The 20,632-nt window shown below is 41.3% G+C and overlaps 1 protein-coding gene across 1 annotated transcript; it reads right to left on the bottom strand.

Annotated features, from left to right (window-relative positions):
* Positions 1–14,449: 14,449 nt before the first annotated feature.
* T265_12885 (hypothetical protein) lies at positions 14,450–20,320 on the bottom strand (the record flags this gene model as incomplete). Its single annotated transcript, XM_009166060.1, is given in 5 exon segments — positions 14,450–14,674; positions 14,991–15,145; positions 16,024–16,183; positions 16,193–16,350; positions 20,065–20,320. Coding segments are annotated over 5 exon segments (954 nt in total).
* Between the last annotated feature and the right edge of the window lie 312 nt (positions 20,321–20,632).

The raw sequence follows: 20,632 nt of genomic DNA, 5'->3' as shown, positions 1-20,632 counted from the left end.
GAATATCGTAGCAACTGAAACATGAGACGGCCTGGTGCAGCAGTTGCTTGGAAACATCACAAACGAGAGATTCAGCTGGGTTCCAGGTGGGTCTCTCGCAAAACCGAAATTGTTTGAAAATGCGTGTGTTCTGCGAATTGCTGTGGTCGATTAATTATCCACGAGATTTTACTGAGAGACATGAAATCGTGCTTTTCCGATCGTCCAACAGACGCTCTGCCCAGAACCAAACTCCCGCGGGTAATGAATCGATTCCGTCGAGAATGGTATCATACTTGGCACTACGATCGACGTTTACGCTACCCGGTAATCTCCATTCCACCAATCAGAATTATAAGATCAAACTTATCAACTGGCCGTTGTGTTTCTTAGTTCATTTGGATGAGCGGCAAAACATACCTGTGAAAAAGAACATTTCTACGAATAAATTTGTGCAGAAGTAGGTGATACAAATGCGGAAGGGATTTGAGTTAAAGAAGGTTTTTCCATCAGGAAACACTTCATAGTATCCATTCATCAGTACTTATGATGACCAATACTGGTCACTATAGGATGCAACCGGTCATCAGCTGTAATTTCTCAGGACATTTTTATCACGCGATGAATATACCTACCATGCACCCAGGAAAACGTGTTTATTGTTGTATTTTCAAATTTAAAAATTCAATCAGGCCGCATGTTATCGTGTTTACACTAACATAAGCAGGACAAAGACTCCGAAATGAGTTAGTTTTGGGACCGTGTTATACTCATGATCGTTTTGAAAACAATAAATGGGCACCTTTGACGAAAAACTTTTCTGAGTGTTACGTGAGATTTGGGGGCATTCACTTGCATCTGTTGTTAAAACCAACTGAAAGTGAGTGTACTGCGCGAAAAAATTAGTAAACGCCGTAAAACTGGTAATTAAGTCAACCCAACAATTCCCTAACAAAATGATGTACAAACTGGTGTGACTGAATCTGATGGTAGATTGAATATTCTCATCAGAGTTCAGTTAACTGTTCAAGATTCATGCGGTTACCTCACTAAATAACTAACCATTCCAATACGTTGGTTCGGCGCATATTTTCCGCTGCTAGTCTTGGGAATTCTAAGTAGGATGTCAGTTTGGGATGATACTGAGGCTCAAAAGAGCCCGTTGCGGATACTCTAGAAGCCCATGCGTTGAAACATATAAGAACGAAACAATTCGGTTTCATCAGACATCCCAGAGTTTCACACTATTTATAGTGCTTTAAGTGGTGCTCGGTTATGTATAATCAATTTCTGTCGGCATAATAGCTGACTAGATGGTGATTTAAAGATTAGTAATACTACAAACATACTGTTTTTACAATATTCTATTTGCATACTAGATAGTACTTTTCTCGCTTCCTTATTTGTACTGAGCGGAGGTTTTTGATCACCTGGTTCACTCACAGCATCAAGACCTTCTAAACTTTGATTTGTACCGAGCTTTTAAGTAATTTTTTCCTAATTACCCATGGTTTGTAGTACATTATTATATTATATTATTATATACTATATATTATGTTATCTTATGTTATATTAATATGTAAAACTATGTTGGCTGGAAACCATTAAGTTCTGTAGATTGAGGGTTCTAAACTTTCAGTGGGAAACGAATCATGGCCTCTTGTGTCTTCAGATTTAGAAACCGGGGACAACTGCAAAGCTGATTCGTCCTTACTAGACAACATCGGTAGTAGACACCTAACGCGTCTCGGGTTCGCAAAAATCCCCGCCCCAACAAGCAGTGATGGGCTTCAGTGATTCAGCTACTAACCAGAATTTATTAAGTTCGAATCTCCAGAGATATTTGTGATGTGTTCGGCGGTTCTTGACAAGAATTGGCCGGCCATACAGCGCTCCATGAACATTCAATTATATATTGTCATTGTGACCCGTTTATTGAAACGTATTTTGCACGTCTTTTTCGGGGTTATTACACCTACTACTAGTTTTTTGAAACTCTGAACACCAGTAGTCCAAACTTGTGAAGTGATAAGAAAAACTGAACAAGAGGCACTCCAAAAACGGACTTGTCTCTCTCTTAAAGAATGAAAATCGAGAAGATTAAACTGCCGTCTATTTGCAAACCATTGAGGACTTCAGGTAATCCAAAAACAGCTTGTTTTTATCCCAACCAAGAAGCCATCATCAAATTTGCTCAAGAGACACACATTCCCATGACACCCGAGTTCGAGTTACCAGTCGACTGGTGGGATGAAACTATGACTGCTCAAATTCTCCAGGCGTCCATATGTTGCATGATTTTCATCAAAAATGAGGGCTTTCAAATGACTCACCTAACACAGCCTTGCAATAGCTCCACTGGGGTAGCCGAATCATTTCCCCATTGTCCGATTTTGATTGATTGCCAGAACCTGTAGACCCATGCAGGCTGGTGTTTTTGGTTTTTAGGTGAGTTCTTGGTAAAGCCAGGGGCATGGCAGTGTTATAAGGACACTTGCATCCGTGAGGAAACCTGAAACGAACAGATAACTCGCGGGAAACAAAAATTTTTCACAGAAAGGGTAGAAGCTGTTAAATAAGGTGAAAAAGTACTATCTTGAAATTAGGTGGCGAAATCACAAAGCAATGCCAGCTATGTTAATTCAAACTTTAGATAATTTGCACATGAATTTTTCAATAATGCAAGGGATTCGTCTGCGTACCGAATCTACAATTGAGACAAACGACGCCAGACGTACTATATAGGTCACACTTTTCCGAGGAATTCGCATCAAGCAATTCGCTATACGAGAGGGGGCAAGGTTGCTCATTCGTTGGAGCGCGAATTTACTGACCGGAAGGTCCATGGTTCCGACCCGACCTCTGTCTACCGGCTTTCCCTGTCTAGGCTTGGGCAACCTGCTAGTATCTCAGCCCTCGTGCTTCCTTCGGGTGGCATTGCAGTTAGGCACCGAAAGGGTGGCACAGCTGAACGATTCGTTTTATTTACTATAGAAAACCATCCAGAATTATCCACATTCCGAAGTATGAAGGTTAGTGCTGAAGCATGCTTCTAAATTCCACTCAAAATTTATCTACTTTCGGACGTTATTTAGTTGAAAAAGTGGCATCTGGAGATGACTTTCGCGCAAACATGGTTGTAGGTTAAATTAGGAGCACATTGTAAATCTTGTTGTCTCGTCTAAATTTGAGAGAATACCTACTTCTTTAATCCGATTAGTTATATGGAATAATTCCATTCTACCATGTAAAATGAGCTAGATAGAGTGCTGGTATTAAGCAACCAAATGTGTATGTGACTAATGACGCTGTAAAAAGCGATGATCTGTTAAATATGCTGAGTTTGTTAGAGCTGGAGACTAGGCTTATATTTCATGTGTCAAACAGCATGGTGTTATACCTTTGCGTCGGACGAATTACCAGATATAATATATGACGAACATAAAACGAATTTCCTCTGTGGTTCTGGCATGAGTAGTACAAAGCGGCATTTCAAAATCAGCAAACAAACTACTAGTGTAACAGGGGATACTACTGATGAGTAGTGTGTGGATTTCATGTAACTCCGCCTCGCGTCCAATGGAAGGTACACCTACATGAGGTCTATGAGGGAACCTGTGGGACTGCTTTGCAGCGTTCGTTCACAACTGCGTGATATTCAATGAATATCCACAAAAGTTCGTGAAGATGCGTGAGGATGTTCAGTTTTTAGAAATAAGGTGTATTTGAGGGACTGTTTTGCTGATCTACATACGTAACTGGCGGAAAGACCTGACCTCAGCAGGTACGCTCATCCTAAAGTTCATCATCTGGGCATAGTTTACTCACCCTTAGAATTTCAACCCTTGGGTTGAACACTAAAGATCTTTTGAACTGAGAGATGCGTCAAAACGAATGAAGCCGCATACAGGAAGGGCTCATTGAAATTGGATCCTTACTGAGAACAAGAAAATTGCATAGGGTTTGCTATGCCGAAAATCCCACCAATGTTCTCCCACTCAAAATCGGAGTCCTACGTACAAAAACCTTGCTTTTATTTACGCCGAGGCAGTATAATCAGAAATCTTTATTGTCGTTCTTTGTCGCAATCTGTATGTCATTTGCTGGAAATCTTTTTTCTTTGAAAGCATATAGTAGAGTATTCTTTCTGGTATTTGGGATTGACCGCACTTAAACTGGTCAGAGAAATTTTGATGCAGTGTATATCAGCTTAGTATATTTTGAATGCAGTACGAATGTTCCTAAAGCATAGAGGTTCGGTTTAAAACACAAGAATGTAACATAGAGTGTTTTTGCATTGCCCCACAGGCGGTTGGTTTTCTTTATGCTTCATCCACTGTTGGAATACCTACCGCCATCTTCCCTGTGAGCATTGTTACACTCTTTGTTGGAGTATTTGTTCCGACTGGAACGAGGAGAATTGAATCGTTTCGATGTTTGCTTCAACGCTGTGTCACCGGCTTCATTACTTGAAACAATTCCACCGAACTGGGAAGGAATTGATTTAGGTTTCTCAGTAAACGGTGATTTTCCTTCATTTACTATTTTCTCGAATTACTGGTATAAAAAGTTAGTCCTTTCTGACTTACCTGGTAAGCGATTCTCCAAAAGCTTCGTGGGCATCATTCATGTCTGTCTGATCTTGTTGCATTTTGGTGACAATTCCAGAAAGTGTCCTTGGATTGTTATAGCAAACTCCATTGATTTGGCGACAGTGATGGCAAAATTGATTCTCTTCGTTCTCTGCCATTGGGACTAAATGTGGAGAGTGTGGGGCAGTGAATCGAAATACCTCAGACGGGATTAATGCTCAATCAAATCGTACGATTGTGGTGAGCCAATATCTAGCTGACACACTGTTCCATAGAGCAAGATTGATATTCTTCCTTACTTTCAGAATGACCACAGATAACTTTGATAGAAAAAAATTCTTTCCAAGTGACGAACTTCGCCTAATCCCACCTCATGTCTGCAGCCAATACGGGCATTTCTCTGAGGTTCAGCACGAAAAGCATGACAGCGTATTCAACGTTGATTGTCATTTGTGAGTTAGTAGTTTCTACGAATTTCCATCTCCAATTGCCAGCTATAATGCGCGTAACTAGGACGCTTTACTAATCTTACAAATCACCTTACATCCAGATTTTCCGAGAAGTTGATGCTACTCACATTGGGTCGCATCTTGCTAAAACACAAAACACTTGACATGAGACGATCATTTTGACCTGTAATAATAATCTGGAAAAGTTTGGCTCCAAAGCTGAGGCAACCTCGGCGATTTATCCATGAGTGCTTCACACAGATCTAGGAGTGAGGTGCGATAAAAATATCAGTGTTGTTTGTCTACTTTCTAAGTGCGCTACTCTTGGTACGAATTTATTGACTGCAGAGCAAAAATCGATTCTTTTTCAGGCACGTGTTTTGGTGAGCACAAACAAAAATAGAACGTATCCGTTATTCTTTGGTGATCTATTTGCAAACTGAAATCAGTTTCAACCAAAAGTCTAAAATCGACTGTACAAAGCTCGACGGCTTGTTGCCTTTACTAGTTCGTCGACGCTATGCTGCATTTTAGTTCATAAAAATTGGTTAATGGAAATGTGTAAACGCGTTTTCATTCTCGACTGTCAACTTTCCAGGGCTAATCACCCCTGGGTGGTGAGTTCAGATTACCTAAACTACTCGTTACCTTGTCGACAGGCTTCATTTAATGCCAAGCGGCAATCGGGTCTTTAGGAAAGCTACAAATTCTTGAGTCTTGTCACCGACTGATAGGAAATTTCTACGCTTAGTGCAATATTGTTGTAAATTTTCTCTGATATACAAGTGTGCCACTGTGCAGCTAGACTGCTACGCACTGAGGAGACATCGTCAGTTCGCTGCTGAATGGGTCGACTAAAACAAAACGTTTGCAAGCCAATTGCCAAGCTGAACGAACAGCTGCCATATGATCAACCACCAGTAAACACATTCAAGCTACCCATGTAACGGTGATACTACTAATGGAGAGGCATGCGAGTGGTATGTTGTGTTCTTGTAAATTCGCCTTGCGTCTCTTGAAGAGGGAAATCTGTTGCGGAATTTGTGGAGTCGCTTTGTAGAATTTGCTTGGCTTTGAGCAATGAATGATTGGAAACAATGAATATACAGGAAAGTTCAAGAACACGTGTTCAGGAGAAGATAGATGTTCAGTTTTTGTAAATAAGATGCAAGTGAGAGTTTTACTTCCATGTTCAATAGTTTGTCATTCATCAGTTGGCATTTTCTAACGAATAACTCCGCAGCGAATTCCTTCCTCCTTTCACCCATATTTCGACAAATTTATGACTGTCGGCTGAATTCAGTCTTGGGGGTGATCGGTAAGCATAACCTCAGTAAGGGTTTGTAATTCAATCAATAAAGCTTCGGTTTCAAGTGCTAAAGACGGCATACAAAGAGAACACTATGAGTAGGGTGGAGCCCAAAGATATGAAACAAGCGTACGCGTTTTTAAAACTAGCACACCAGGTCAATTTTAAGGATGAAGGCCTGAGAAGAAGTGAGATATATTTAATAAGTTTTCATGAGACTTTCGTGTTGACTTTCCAGCGAGTGGTGCAGGCGGTTGGAGAGAATTACACCCTAGCGGCTGGTGGTTTTGTTGAACACTGATATACGGTGTATCCTAGTGTATGTGTGCCTGATATCACATGCTACGACCTGTATGCGGTGGATACGACCATAATTGACATAGCAGGCAGATCAGAGGTAGAAAACCTGAACGGGAGTGGAGCTGAGTAGATTCCTGAAGCTTTTGGGAACCTAACTTTGGATCACTGGCTGAGTAGCATTGACAGGTGCGGCGTTAAGCAGCACTTGAGATGGAGCTAGGCAGATCGGTGGTTTAGGTAGAAAGATGAATCTGGGAAAGATGCGGGGTGCTTTTACTACCATATTTGCGATTAAGCTGTATGTTTCAAAGACTTATTGTTATCTATGCTCACACCCTAGGCTGGCTTTGTACAACGAGTTGTGTCCAAGGGTTCAAGCCATCTGCTGTTAGCTTGTCCGATTAAACTACACATGCACCAGCATTTTTTAATTCATTATTTTCAATGTCGTGGATATACAAAATTTTTCTACAGAGGAAAATATTAGTAGCTCAGGTAGCGTAGATGGTCGTTGGCTTGTTCGCTGAGCCGGAGTACCAGCGGTTAATGACATTGGCGAAAATGGCCCAATCGCGCAGTCAGTGGCGCTCGTGCATCAAAGCCTTCAATGCATAACTACCCAATTTCCGAACAAACTGAACTTGCCCTCGTCTACGGTGTGTAGCTGATAAATTGAATACCGAAACGTCTTTGCTGCTTTTTGTGGACCCCTGTCGAAGCAATTGTACGAACAAGCCACATCACAGATATGCGAGATTTGGGAGGTTTATCACTGCTCCAATTCGGGTCCTACGCTTGTAAACAGAATATCACAATATTCGAACAGGATAAAGTGATGGCAGTCTTCTGACAGTCATGTTTTCGCCGCACCGTAAAGCCACATGTTTTGGACCAGCCTCCTTAATGCCTTCTTTTCATCGTGACCCCCGGTCTGGATAGCCGATTGATAGCCTGGTGGGCTTGACCAAACCAGAGAAAGTCAGTGAACATGCAAACCGGCTGATCTGTTGATCACTATCGCGTACAAGCGGGTCAAAAAGGCGATAATAAGAATACAACTCATCTGTCAAGGGCGAGTGAAGAACAACTAATCAAATCTGCCTCAACGGAACCGGTTATTCTATTGGCTGTTCTGTGGTCCCGTTGCGCTCCAATCTGGTTCTCCTAATAGTTTTGTTACCACAAACTAGCTCAAAAACTGTTGAATAATCGGATCAAAGTCTTCAACCTAATACCTAAGCTTTGATCAATTTCCAGAAAGCAACCTTCATGCTCCTGTACCCGGTAATTTGTCATTGTTGGACAGCTATATTTCATCCAGCTTTGAGAGCGAAATCCTCAGTGTTTTGGGAAAGTCAGCACGTGCTATCCAATTGGAAACTCTGTGAGACAATACGAACGAAACAGCGATTGCTTGACACTTCGCCTAGTAGCTGAACACCATGCGGTTTTATCTCAAACGCCTGAGGCCGACTCATGTTTAGACCGGATATAGCGCCAACCATCTGTTAGCTTTGAACGTGGTGCAGTGTGCTCCAGTGTGCTTCTTGACTAGCAGGTGGCGGTAATTTCTTTGACTAATGTGTTATAATTCGTGGCTGGTGAAGGCATTACAAAGTACGAATTTAACTCACTACCGAATTTGCCGAGCGCCATGCGATTGAGCAATATTTTATCCTGTTTCCGTGTGGTTTATTCACACAGTGGATCAGACACTGATAACCATGGTATAGTTTCACTTACTAAGTGACTGTCAGTGACTGATGGAAGTCGCCTGACCGAAATTTCTAATCAACGATAGAAATTCTGTGGGGTGGTGATTAACATGGCTCCTCTACAAAGCCCAACCGATCTCTCAGGTGAAACACGGTTTCAGTAGTCACATGCGTTACAATACGAACACACATAGACAGAAGTTGGTCAGATTGGCAAATGTAATGCTTATCCGTTTCCGGGCACTTTGTCAAGCCTTCTGCCTTTCCAGAAAGCTTTCCTTGAAATGAAAAAAACAAACCTTAGGCTCACAACTGCCTGTTCAATATTATCTGGCATACAATAATTAAAAAAACGTAAGCGAATTTCCGGAAACGCATGAGAATTCGTTCTGCAACGTGATGAGAATAAATTAATCCCATAATATCGGGTGATTTGTAGTTGCTTAGAGCAACAAGCCTATTACCTATTATCGTGTAAATCAATATAAGACAATTATGCAATCGGGCGATATGTTCTGATCACAAATTGACAAATTCCCCCCGAGGATATATGTTTCTTCGAGTCACAAAGTTGTGCATAATTATCGTTCATTTATGATCTTGGTCGAAATGTTTAGTGTAGGACACTATTTGAAGCAGTTGACTAAGGGCTTTTTTGAGTGTGATTGAATTTTCTGGCAACCACGAGTCGGCTTGGTCTGGCAGTCACGTTTAAGCTCATTACATCCCTACGAACGTATTATTCCTGCATACACGTGACCTCTCTTTGTTAGGCATGTTCCTGTAACTCAAATAAATTAAGAAATCTTCAAAAAAACCATTGTGAACAAGTTTGAAATCAGTAGAAGTAAACTGAGATGATGTCATAACAATCTGCGGTTTTTGTTGAAACCACTGTCTTTTCAGCCATTCAGTTACGCTAATTTTTAGGAGACCAATTCGTGACAGGTAAAACCGGTGTTTGCTCTTTTCAAAACGCTTATGCAACAAACCGTCATCACCGGTTTTGTTTGTATCTGTCGCCATTTTGTCTCTTTCAGACATTCAACGCATTCACCGCCAAGTAATCCACAACTGTCCCCTGAGCAAGTCCACGGAACAAACAAAAATAGAAACAGGTTCTAAATTATGGGATCCACAAAACAAGTTATATTTTCCAGGGATCACACTCAGAAGGTTATGAGGTTGATTCTCAGTGACATGAGTACTTAACAACTCCGTACGGTTTTCAGTCAGCCAAGGGATGGATTGCGGGTTCAGCGTCGTTCACGCTGCGTCAAGAGGAAAACCCTTGATAGGCGAATACAATGCAGAGTTGAATGCTGTTACCATTTCTATAGATTTTAGCAATCTGAAGCTAGCTTTATCAAGCTTATAGGACTATCGTCTGGGGTCGTCAGATATCCAACATTGAAGTAGGTCATATAGAATCTTTAGTAACTAGAACCATTCATGAACAGACTACTTGGGTAATCCTAGCTTGCTGGCTAGACTTTACTAAGGTTACCATCTTTGTGGTGTTGAACGATCCTGCCTGTTAACAGTTTGCGGCGCCATTAAGGAATGTCTTGTTCATGACAGATCACGGCACCTAATCAATCAGTTAATCTGTCTGATAACATGCTACGACAGTCAGTAAGTAAGCTATCGAATTGATATGCAGCCAAAATGTGAAAATTTTTCTTAATTTCAGCAATCCGAGGTTACAATTTTGGGGTTTTGCAGGATGGGTCTTTGGTTCATGGTCACATCGCTCTCGTTTGAACGGTTGTCCTCCTGTTCTGGCGTAATTATTCCGGTGAGTCCACACCAAAGGGAAGCACTGGACTCGAGTTTCGCTCTTATGGTGTGCCCGACTCATCGAACGACGACTGTTGTTCGAGTCACAACTGTCCTGATTGTGACGATCGATCAATCACATCGCTCGAGTGTGAACACGTTCGCCCGTTCACACGTCAAAATTCAAATGCGTCCAACGTGCGCTGGTGGTGACATGCTCGCCTCGCAGATGTCAGATGTCTGGGGTTCAAATCCCGGCACCGAAATTGATGAGTTCTTAGAAGAGGGAAACTTGAGTGCAGTGCTCCTTTCTGGTGTGGATTCACCGGAATAGTTACACCAGAACAGGAACACGACCGTTTCACTCAGAATATTTTTTATCCGGTTATTTTTTGAGTTAAGTCCCAAAACTCATTGTTCACAAAGAAATGTCTTCCTGAGTTCACACGTATCCGTATTTTCGGCTCACATCTTCCAGTATGCTCCCGTCCAAATTGCAATGCTGGGTTTTGCGAATATTTTGAGAAAGGTAACACAATATTGCGAGCACAATCGGATAAATATGAAGACCGTGGGTCTCTGATCAATTATGCGTATACTTTCAGGTGATTAACAGGAAATTATAGTCTAATAAACTGAAACGATTTTCATCGCTGGGAGTGTGCCATCGATGAAAGTTTGATATTCGTCAGGTTTTCGTAGACTGGGGGCAATGCTTTACGCATGCTCTGGTAAAAATGGATGTTATCTGATTTTTTTTCGCATGTCAAGTTGAACAAATTCCGTAGTATAAAACGACGTGTTATGAAGGTAAGGGTGAGTCTCACATCATTTTCGGGTGCACGTTTTGCTAGAGAAAAGGGTCATCTTCATTTTTGATTGAGTTACCGTTTAGTAAAGGTAAGAAGGCCTAAAACACCGCCAATATTTGGAACACTCCTCAGTTCATCAGTCATACATGGCAGAATGCCGTAGTGTCCAACTTCTTGTTCGGAGACCGCAAGTTCAAGCATCTTGATACTGCTCGTGGATCCAATCAATTACCACACGTCTCGGCAGTGCTTTCTGAATTTACTTGCATGATGAAATCCAGAAAGAACTGTTAATTTCTTTACATTTTTGCAAACCGACCGCTCTGGAGGTTCCAAATTGCGCAAATCCCTAGGGCCTCCTGTCTGAGTAGTCAAATTCAAAGATGCGGGAAAGTTCCAAGCGACTGAATATAGATATGTGCCTTTGATAATAATTGGTTTTAAATTCTTTTCAGCTTGAGATTGGAGACATTTCTGAGCATTCTGTGAATGGCTGCATTCAACTTCGTATCAAAAACTTGTGGCATTAGGGCATATCAGTTGTATGATATTTGATCATTCGCTTCCGCAGTACGGATCCAACACTCCGTCATTTCAGCGATTCAAAGACTTCCTTTCTCTTGGAAGCAGATTTGCTGCTCAACTTGTCAAAACCTTGTTAATTCTGGCCCATATATTACGTTTTGTTAACAAAGCATTGCGAGTTACCCCAATTTCCAGCTTGATCAACAACTAAACGAATTCACTCCCCGAGTATATTTTTAACCGCAGTTTTGAGTCGCACATACAAGAAGATGTTGATGCGCAAATCATTTGTTTCTGATAGCGTGTGATATTCCTTAAATCAAAATGCGGACTTAGCGGAAACAACAACGTTCTAAGTGAAACATAGACAGAAAAATATACTAGTGTAACGCTGGATACTACTGATGAGGCATGCTAGTAGTATGTTTTCTCGTAAATTCGCTCCGCCTCTTTTGAAAAGTAAGATCTATTGCGGAATTTGTGGAGTCAGCTTGTAGCATCTACTTAAATTTGAGTAACAGTCAATGAATATCTATTAAATTCCAGGAAGAGCCTTAAAGCAGAGGCTGGATATTTACTTTTTGTAAACAAGATGCATATGAGAGTTCAGCTTCCCTCTCCAATGGTCTGTAACTGTTCAGCTGCTGTTTTCTAATAAACAACCACGCGACAATGGTCCTCCTCTTTTAACAAGTAGAGATCAAGTAGGGTGCTGTTCAATTTTAAGATAGAAGCGGGATATCGATTTTACGTGATCAGTCGATGTTAGTTGTCTTCAGGTGGTTGGAAGAAAGTGTATTTGTGAATTGATTTGCTTATCTTAGTGTTTGTGATTGCCACCGTTTAAATGCACAGTATGCATTTGCTGGTAACCCAGTGTCAGGTTTGGAACACAATATAGACCGTCAGACTGGGTTGCTGTTAGTTCATGCAACCTTGGTTTTCTAGTTTAGAGTAGCGGAATAAACCGGACATTGTAAAGCGTCATCTCAAAAATGACTAAACTATAAATCATAATCAAGCCGAACGTTCAATTCATTGAGCTCATTATCATTCGCTCTCAGCGGTACAAAAGCTTTGTTGTATACAGCAGACCAGATGTTCTATCAGATGTTTCACTTGGAGAGCAAGCGGAACATTGATGGAGAGAGAAAATGGAGTTCGTTGGAACACTACATCTACTGGTAGTGTAAAATAGCACCTGCATTAGTAAATTAATGACAAACAAAAACTGTGTGTAGGATTTAAGACTCAGGTTGCGAAAATAGCAGCCAGATGAAAAAATAGAGTTTGATATTAGCGAATTTACACCCATTTGATACTAATTTGGCTTTTTCGAGAGACTCACCTGGAACCCAGCTGAATCTCTCGGTTTTGATGTTTCCAGACAGCTGAATGTGCTGCACCATGCCGCCTCATGTTTCAGTCGCTACGACATTTGAGATATCGGTTGGTCTGTAGATGTCCAGTGTAATCGCTTTGAATTTTTCCCTTACTTCTCAGTAGTCTGGTAGCGACTGATCAGGCCTTGTGCAGCGTTAATCGCTCAAGAAGTTTGAGCACACCGGATTAGGGCTGACCATTTTTATACAGTCAGGCCACTTAAAGATATCGGCCGTGGGTGATAAGGTTTAGGACGATACTGCAAAAATGTACCTAGTCGCATGATGAAATTTAAAGAAATCAGCCACAGATGCCTATTTATGGGTATTCTCGTTACTATGAGACATTTCTACACTTCGAAACGTCCTAGACCTTCGGATACAGTAGAGTTTTTCATTTTACGAACAAGAGTAACTCCAGATAGGTCATCTGCTTGCAACGATGTCTGAATAGAAACGTCTCGTTAGGTGATATAAAATGATGTTCCATCGACTATTGTGGCTGATAAATCAAAATGAAAAAACCATGGTTTTTGGGCTCGAGGAACCGAAAAATAAACGTGTTTCTATCGTGTGGTTAGTCAGATGTTTAGTTCAAACCAAACAAAAACGACACGGACCCACTACGCTCTTGGTCCAGTTTTAGGGTTATTTCTCTGGAAAAAAGATGGACTTTGCTTGCATTAGGAATCGAACAACTTCCTTGCAGCTCTCAGTAATACTGATGGAACAAAAGGAAAAAAATTACCCAGTGCAGTGCATTCTTCCTGTCTCAATTTAATCAATCATAGGAACGTAAAAAAAATTTCACATGGAAAGTTTTAAACTTCGGTAAATGCCTCATGCGTTATGCGCTATCCTATAAATGAAACATTTATTGTATTCCGGCAGCTCAATGTGGGCAACCTTGACTCACTTAGTTACATCTCAAGAAGAATTGAAAATATCCTTAGAGACAGTTAAAATATAAAAGTAGTTTGACCGGTCAACATGTTCGAAGTCATGCTAACCTAGTTCGCCAAATTTGGTCATATGGAGTTGCTGGGATAATGCATTTTTTCAATAATATATTCAGTTTGAGTCGGCATAATTGGTAGAGCAGTGAGCTGAACTTTGGTAGCGTAGCAGACGCTTCATTCATGTCTGGTTGACTCAGTACACCTGGCATAGCCTCTTTAATGCCATCATCAAGAAGGCTTGACTGACCGAAATCAGCTGAGTGACTGGGATGTGGGGAAGACTGTTCTCTATAATACTACTTTTCATATTAGTAGTATAGGTTATTTTATGGGTAGAACAGCACCCTGTTCCTCAAACATAAGTGTCATCAGACCGGTTTTGGCCTTCTTGAGGCAAGCACAGTTCCCGAGTTTCCCTCAACCTTGTGTTCTACTTGAAACAAATTGCACAAAACTATCGAATATACATTCATTTGCAAACTAATTTAGTTTTTCGAGAGACTCACCTGGAACCCAACTGAATCTCTTGGTTTTGATATTTCCAGGCAGCTGAATTTGCTGCACCATGCCGCCTCATGTTTCAGGCGCTACGATATCGCAAATGAGGGTATTTCGCCAAGTTTGTGCAATTCGGTTTCAAGTAGAACCTCAGGTTAATAGACACTCGGGGACTGCGCTACCTGATGGAGCCCTGAGAAGAGCGAAACCGGTCGAAGTGTTATCAGTAACCTTGTGAGTAGTTTCTAGAAAATATATATGTATCGCGATATCCCGAATATCGTAGCGACTGAAACATGAGGCGGCCTGGTGCACCACATTCAGTTGCCTGAAAACATCATAAACGAGAGATTCAGCTGGGTTCCAAGTGAGTCTCTCGAAAGAAACAAATTAGTTTGCAAATGAGCGTATTTCGCTAAATGTAATTTTGTTTCATGAAAGGCTGAAACAAAATAACTTTGACGTTACTATAGAGCAGTCGGTGAGGTGTGTGTCCGTGGTTGAGAATTTTCGCTCGTCCGTGTCTGACGGGAACCGTTTTCCACACATACTGCAATACCATCGTGCAAATAGATGTGTTTTGTTTCCAATACGTGAAACATATCATGGTTTTTTGGTGCCATAACGTCGAAGAAATTAGTGCGTGTGGCCTAGAATTAGGCCAAGGACAGCTTTGATTACTTCTAATAACCTGAAAAAATGGGCCGGTGAACTCACAGCATGAATGTTGCTGAGGTACGTAGATTGTCCCGCTTGGGCACGCGCAGTAGCCTGCTCCCGGATGACATACGCTGTTGGTCACATGCACGCAGTCATTGTCCACTTGACATTTCAGGTTGGAAAGTACTGCCGGAAAGATGAATAGAACAAAATATTGCGTGAAGTTCTTGAGACTTAAAACCTTATAAGTGTGAGTTATCATCCTAGACACCTCGTAATAGCTATGATCAAGAGAGAGAAAAAACAATACTGGTGGGAGAAAAATCAATAATTCCCATAGTGTTGCAAATGGTTCTAAAGCAAATATTATTTCTCTGCTCAAATACATTCAACACAATCGTGATTGCGCCGTGTCAACGGATTGTCCAGTTAAACGAAATCATGATTATGTCTAAACACCGCTTTGTTTAAGGACAATAACCAAAAGTTTGAAATGATCTAGGATGTGGAAAGTTGGTCACAGTATCTGTCGACCGTCGTGCGCTAACTGCGTCATTAAACAATTCAAATTTCGTTCTCAATCGACTATCCCGTCAACAGTTTCTCTGAGGCTACTTTTATCGATTCATTTCCGTTGGAAGCTGAAAATCCATTCACGTGGCTTTTGAAATAAATTTGCATGAAATCAAGCATTTAAAACCAAATTCATTTCAACCTGCCGTCACATGTCAAATAACTCAATGAAGTGGCTGATGGCAAAATACTTCCAAACTGCGGTTCGGTTTGTGCATTTGTGGTGAACCAACTTTGGCAGTTTTGGAACTGTTTAGATATCAACAGTTAATATAAACGATTTAGACTGTACTGACGCTCTGAAAATTTAGTGAGGCACAGCAACGATAAGCCGAGAAACTGAGGAATCAGCTGCGATGAATGCACTCATTTGCAGGTCATTTTTGGCTTTCACGATGGATTCAAGTGAATCTCTCATTTATGATATTCTTTAAGTAAATTTGCTGCACAAAGGCCATGTCATGTTTCAGTTGGTACGGCAGTTGAGATACATATTAGCGAACATAAGTTTAACGGGAACTCTGGAACTGTACCTACCTGGTGAGTCTCAAGGAGGGCAAAAGCACTCATGGGCTGTCGAAGAGTTTTCACCAACCTTGCGAGTAGTTTACTTAGTGAAAATATACTGCAGTATCTCGAATATCGTGCCAACTAAAACACGAGGCGACATGTGTGCAGCACATTCAATCGTGGAATATCATAAGCGAGAGATTCAGTTGAGTCTCTCGTGAAAACCAAACTGATTCGCAAATGAGTGTACTTCTTGAGAACAGTCCAATTTGGGTTCAAGTAGATCATAACTCGGGGATCGCACCTACCTAATGAAACCCAAGAAGGGCGAAACCAGTTATTTGCTGCCAAAGAGTTTTGAGCAAACTCGTGAGCAGTTTCCTTTTAAGGGTCAACATTAACTAATGCCCGCATTACTGCATGAACTTACTGCAATTTATTGGTCTGGAAAAATATTCTCTAGTGGAGCACAAACATTTCTATCATTCTTTGACTGTTAACACAGAATAACAAATCCATTGTTCATTCGAGTTCTTTCAGAAAATGTTCCACGAAGGCTCACCTCTATTCTAACCACTTGCAGAGGTGCCCTGGAAGTCAATTTTATTAGCTATTTTGATGGCATGTTTCAAAGTCAAATGGAGCCGCCTAACCGCTTTCGAAATTTTCCCCATTGTATGGGCCGGTTACTCCTAATCGGCTCATAACTGGAAGGTCGTGATGTATAGGATTCTTGACTTCAAGGTCGCTGATATGCATCCAGGGACTCTATTCGACTTCTGCTGTATTGAGTCACTAAAAATCCCCTTTTCGATCGCCCATAGATTTACTTCAATCACCACAATGCTCGGGTAGGCAACTGTTTTTTGCGACAAGGCCTGACATTACTGGCGTCAGGCATATTAGCATATGTTTACATTTTGAATTGCTGATCCTCTTACGCCTTTAGGGATCTCAAAAAAAGTATGCAAACAATTTCCGTAGGTATGGTATCAGTAGAAATCAATTTTCAGCATGTTCATCGATATGAAAATATTACAGTATCAAATCTCCTTATCACTCGGGGTGAGATGCCCCAATCGTTTAGAGAGCGAATTTATTGACCGGAAGGTCAGTGGTTCGAATTCGACCTCTGCCTGTTGACTTCCCCTGTCTAGGCTTGGGCAACCTGGCAGTATCCCATCCTTCGTGGCATGACAGCTAGGCATCGAAAGGGGTGTTGCAGCTGAACGATTGTCCTTATCGCAAAGCAACAAATTGTCGTTGATTTGTAATGAGTGTCTTGTAAGTTGGTGCGAACTGTACTTCAGCTGTCCAAACCAATGACAATCTCATTTCACACGCAGACACTCAAGCCGACTTTGGATATCTTTTTCGTGTACACGAAGAAGACCTTTCGAATGTTCAAAATTAGAAACCCATTTTTGTGGTCACGTGACAGGTCACCATGTCCTTGATGAAAGTCAGACACGATGGGGTTTTTCTCTGCACTCGCAGTCCTACACCTGCCCGGATAAATTACTAAATTGTGCACAGTATTAAAGTGGGATTACTCAGAGCGTGTGACTGACGAATGAACACTTTTCCATCATATACAACATTCATATATCTGCACGATTTCCTCTCATGCATACCAATATAGTATCGAAAGTATAATGACAGGTAGAGTGTGTTAAAACTGTCAAGTAAGATAGTCCCTTATGGAATAAGAGCAACGATTTCTGTTCTATTGCTTTATACAAACCTTCAGATAGCTTCCAGTTCTTTGATTTCATCACGAGGTCAATTTGATTTTCAAAGGCGATTAAAATTTATAAATTCGGCCACCTTATTCACCGCGACTGATTTCATCTACCGATTTAAGTTTTGTGGTATAACATGTCCTTGAATCACGTGGGTTATGCTTGTTTTTTTTATCGAGTATCACAGTGCAATTCTGCAACCCACCCATTCCGAAGAAAGCGTCAATAAAGGTCACATAGGTCTCAGATTTTCAACTGAATTAAGTGCCATCTGCTCCCGTAAAATTGTGAACGAACGACGACTGATATCCACAAAAGGTGGTCCTAAAACTAGAATTCGCCAAATTGCAGGGGTTTCCCGAAAGTTTTGTTCAAAGTGGCTGCCTTATGCAATCCGCCAGAAGGAGCTATAAGTAGAGTACTCGTGACATCATGATGCGTAAAGACCCTCGGGTATTATCCGCTTACCAATTTGTAATAGTTGCCTGCTCACATAGCATATTCTGTTCACACCTAGTCTTTTACGCCTTTGTTAGTCAGATTGACTTGTGCTGCACACACACAGTGCACAGCTGCACACACAAAAGTGCAAAGTTGCAAATCTGTTCACAAAATCAACAATGTTACGGGTATACATGTGCTTGTGTGTCAATAACCTACGCTTGGTTCACACGTGGATTTGAAATACTTAGTTACTAAGCAACTTGATGCTTCGTATTTCTTACTCAGACAATTCGTCGCTGAATGAAAGGAGTTTCCTAATGAGGACTGCCTGTACACGCAGCTTCCTCCCTCCAAATGAGATCTACAACAGAAAATCGAATAGGTCCCTTTTAAATTCCTCCTAACTTGTTCTCATTGATCAGTCAACAGGAACACTGGTTGCCTGCGTTTGGACAAGCAACATATCTGTACCACTCTCAATATTTTATATAGTTTCCCACAGAGGAACGAAGTTGTTTTTCAATAAATCACAAACCGCGAACGGGACATAAAACAGAGAAACGCAGTTCACGGTGAAGGTATTGGTTGGCGCAGCATGCAACTAGCCAGCTGAAATATTATACACGTATTTGTGAATGCAGTTGTACACAACCCGAACCGATTTGGATAAAATTCGGTGGGCTTAATACTTCCATAGTATGGCAAACATGTACAGAGTAGCTTCCTGGACTCATGTCATTTACCACATTGTTTGTGCCCACATTTTTTGTCAGGGTATACTTGTAAAAACGGACTGCTCTGTTTGCATGATGGATGTTAGTGGCAATATGGTTTGAGATTTTTCACAAACCCTCAACCCAGTTCGAGCCCCGAGTAAAAATGTCAAATGGTAAATTCAAGAGGGCGGTGGGGCAGTTCTGAGGGCAAATTTGGCTGTCTACAGTTGGGTGGTTGTACCTTACAATGCACTAGAAAAGACAACAAATAATTCATACTACTCTGAACATGTATCCTAGGCACACAAATAAATGGTGCTAGTCACTGTTCAGCTACATCCATACACCGATATTTTTACAAGAGCATTACAAAGTGCCGTTGGAGACCCAATTTTACATTAAGAGAATAAAATATGATTCACGAACTACACACCAATAGAATAGAATGTAATACAATAAATCATATCTCAACGTAGTCAGATATAGTGCAAGCCACATAAGTTATATTTCTTCGATGTTAGTGAAGCGTGATTTGCTATTTGTCAGCCAACTTTGAGCCTTCTTATGGAGGATTACTAACCTCTCCCCTGTGTTCTGCTCACAACGTATGCGGAAGTTCGCCCACGACACCCGCAAAAGAGGCATTCTAGGCACACATTTATGGCCAAATGTTGCATGCCGTAAGTTAGCTTTCTTCGTACTGCAATAATTACAGAACTTGTTTCCACTATCATTGTAGGCTTAACGCTAACGAGCCCCTAGGTCGGGCTTTGCAGACGGAGATGAGGAAAGTCCAACTGTTGAAACCAATGGTGGCCTGTTCTCTTTGAACTTCAGCTAAAGTACATGTCAACTGAACCCGTAATACACTCGTACGGTCTCCTCTAGCTAGCCATCATTCCACTCCATTCCGACTACAAGGTTATGGCTATCAGAAATCAGTTCAAACGTCCGAGCGTAATCCACAGTCCTTGGCGTTGTCAACAGGTATATTCTTGCCGTTCATTCGTCCTCAATTCAATTATTTATTGATCGCATTGAACGAAACAAGAACAAGCGCTGCAAACGAGATGCTGGTCAGTCACTTTTCAAAAACTGATTAAGAATCAGCAGAACTCACGTGTTTTGCATGTAAGTCCAAAGATTTCCTGAATCGCAACGTATCCCGGTTTGCAGAAACATTCGTTTTTTTCGCGTGAGCACATGCTGTTGGCTACTCGCCTGGTGCAGAAAGAATCACCCTCATGAAGACATGGTCCTGGAGAGACAACGTGAAATTGATCGGCTAATGTAAGCGAGAGTAGCGACGTAAGAAGAAATAGTTGAATGTGGTAATTTTCTGATAGAACACTCTGCTTTCTCTCATTCGCAGTCATTCTTCATGCATTATTCAGTTGAACACGGAGTCACCATGTTCTATGCACAGTTTGCTGGTACATCTGTCCAGGTACTATCGTGTCGGGAACAATTGTTTGCTAAATTCTAAAACTCCGTCACGCTCACAGGTGATTGGTTTAGAAAATTCGCTTTCCCATTGGTTAGCCAACAAGTGAAAGCTCCTAATTCCCTGTCGGGAAGAACTTTCATAGAATATCATTGAGAAGTATCCTGATAGGGTTTTAAATACAAATATGGGTTTCTATTGAAACATCAGGACATATAGTCTATCAGTTGCCGAAAGGAACCGT

Source organism: Opisthorchis viverrini, assembly GCF_000715545.1.
Source record: "Opisthorchis viverrini unplaced genomic scaffold opera_v5_21, whole genome shotgun sequence".
NCBI classification, from domain to species: Eukaryota; Metazoa; Platyhelminthes; class Trematoda; order Opisthorchiida; family Opisthorchiidae; genus Opisthorchis; species Opisthorchis viverrini.
This window is presented reverse-complemented; position numbering and strand designations above follow the sequence as displayed.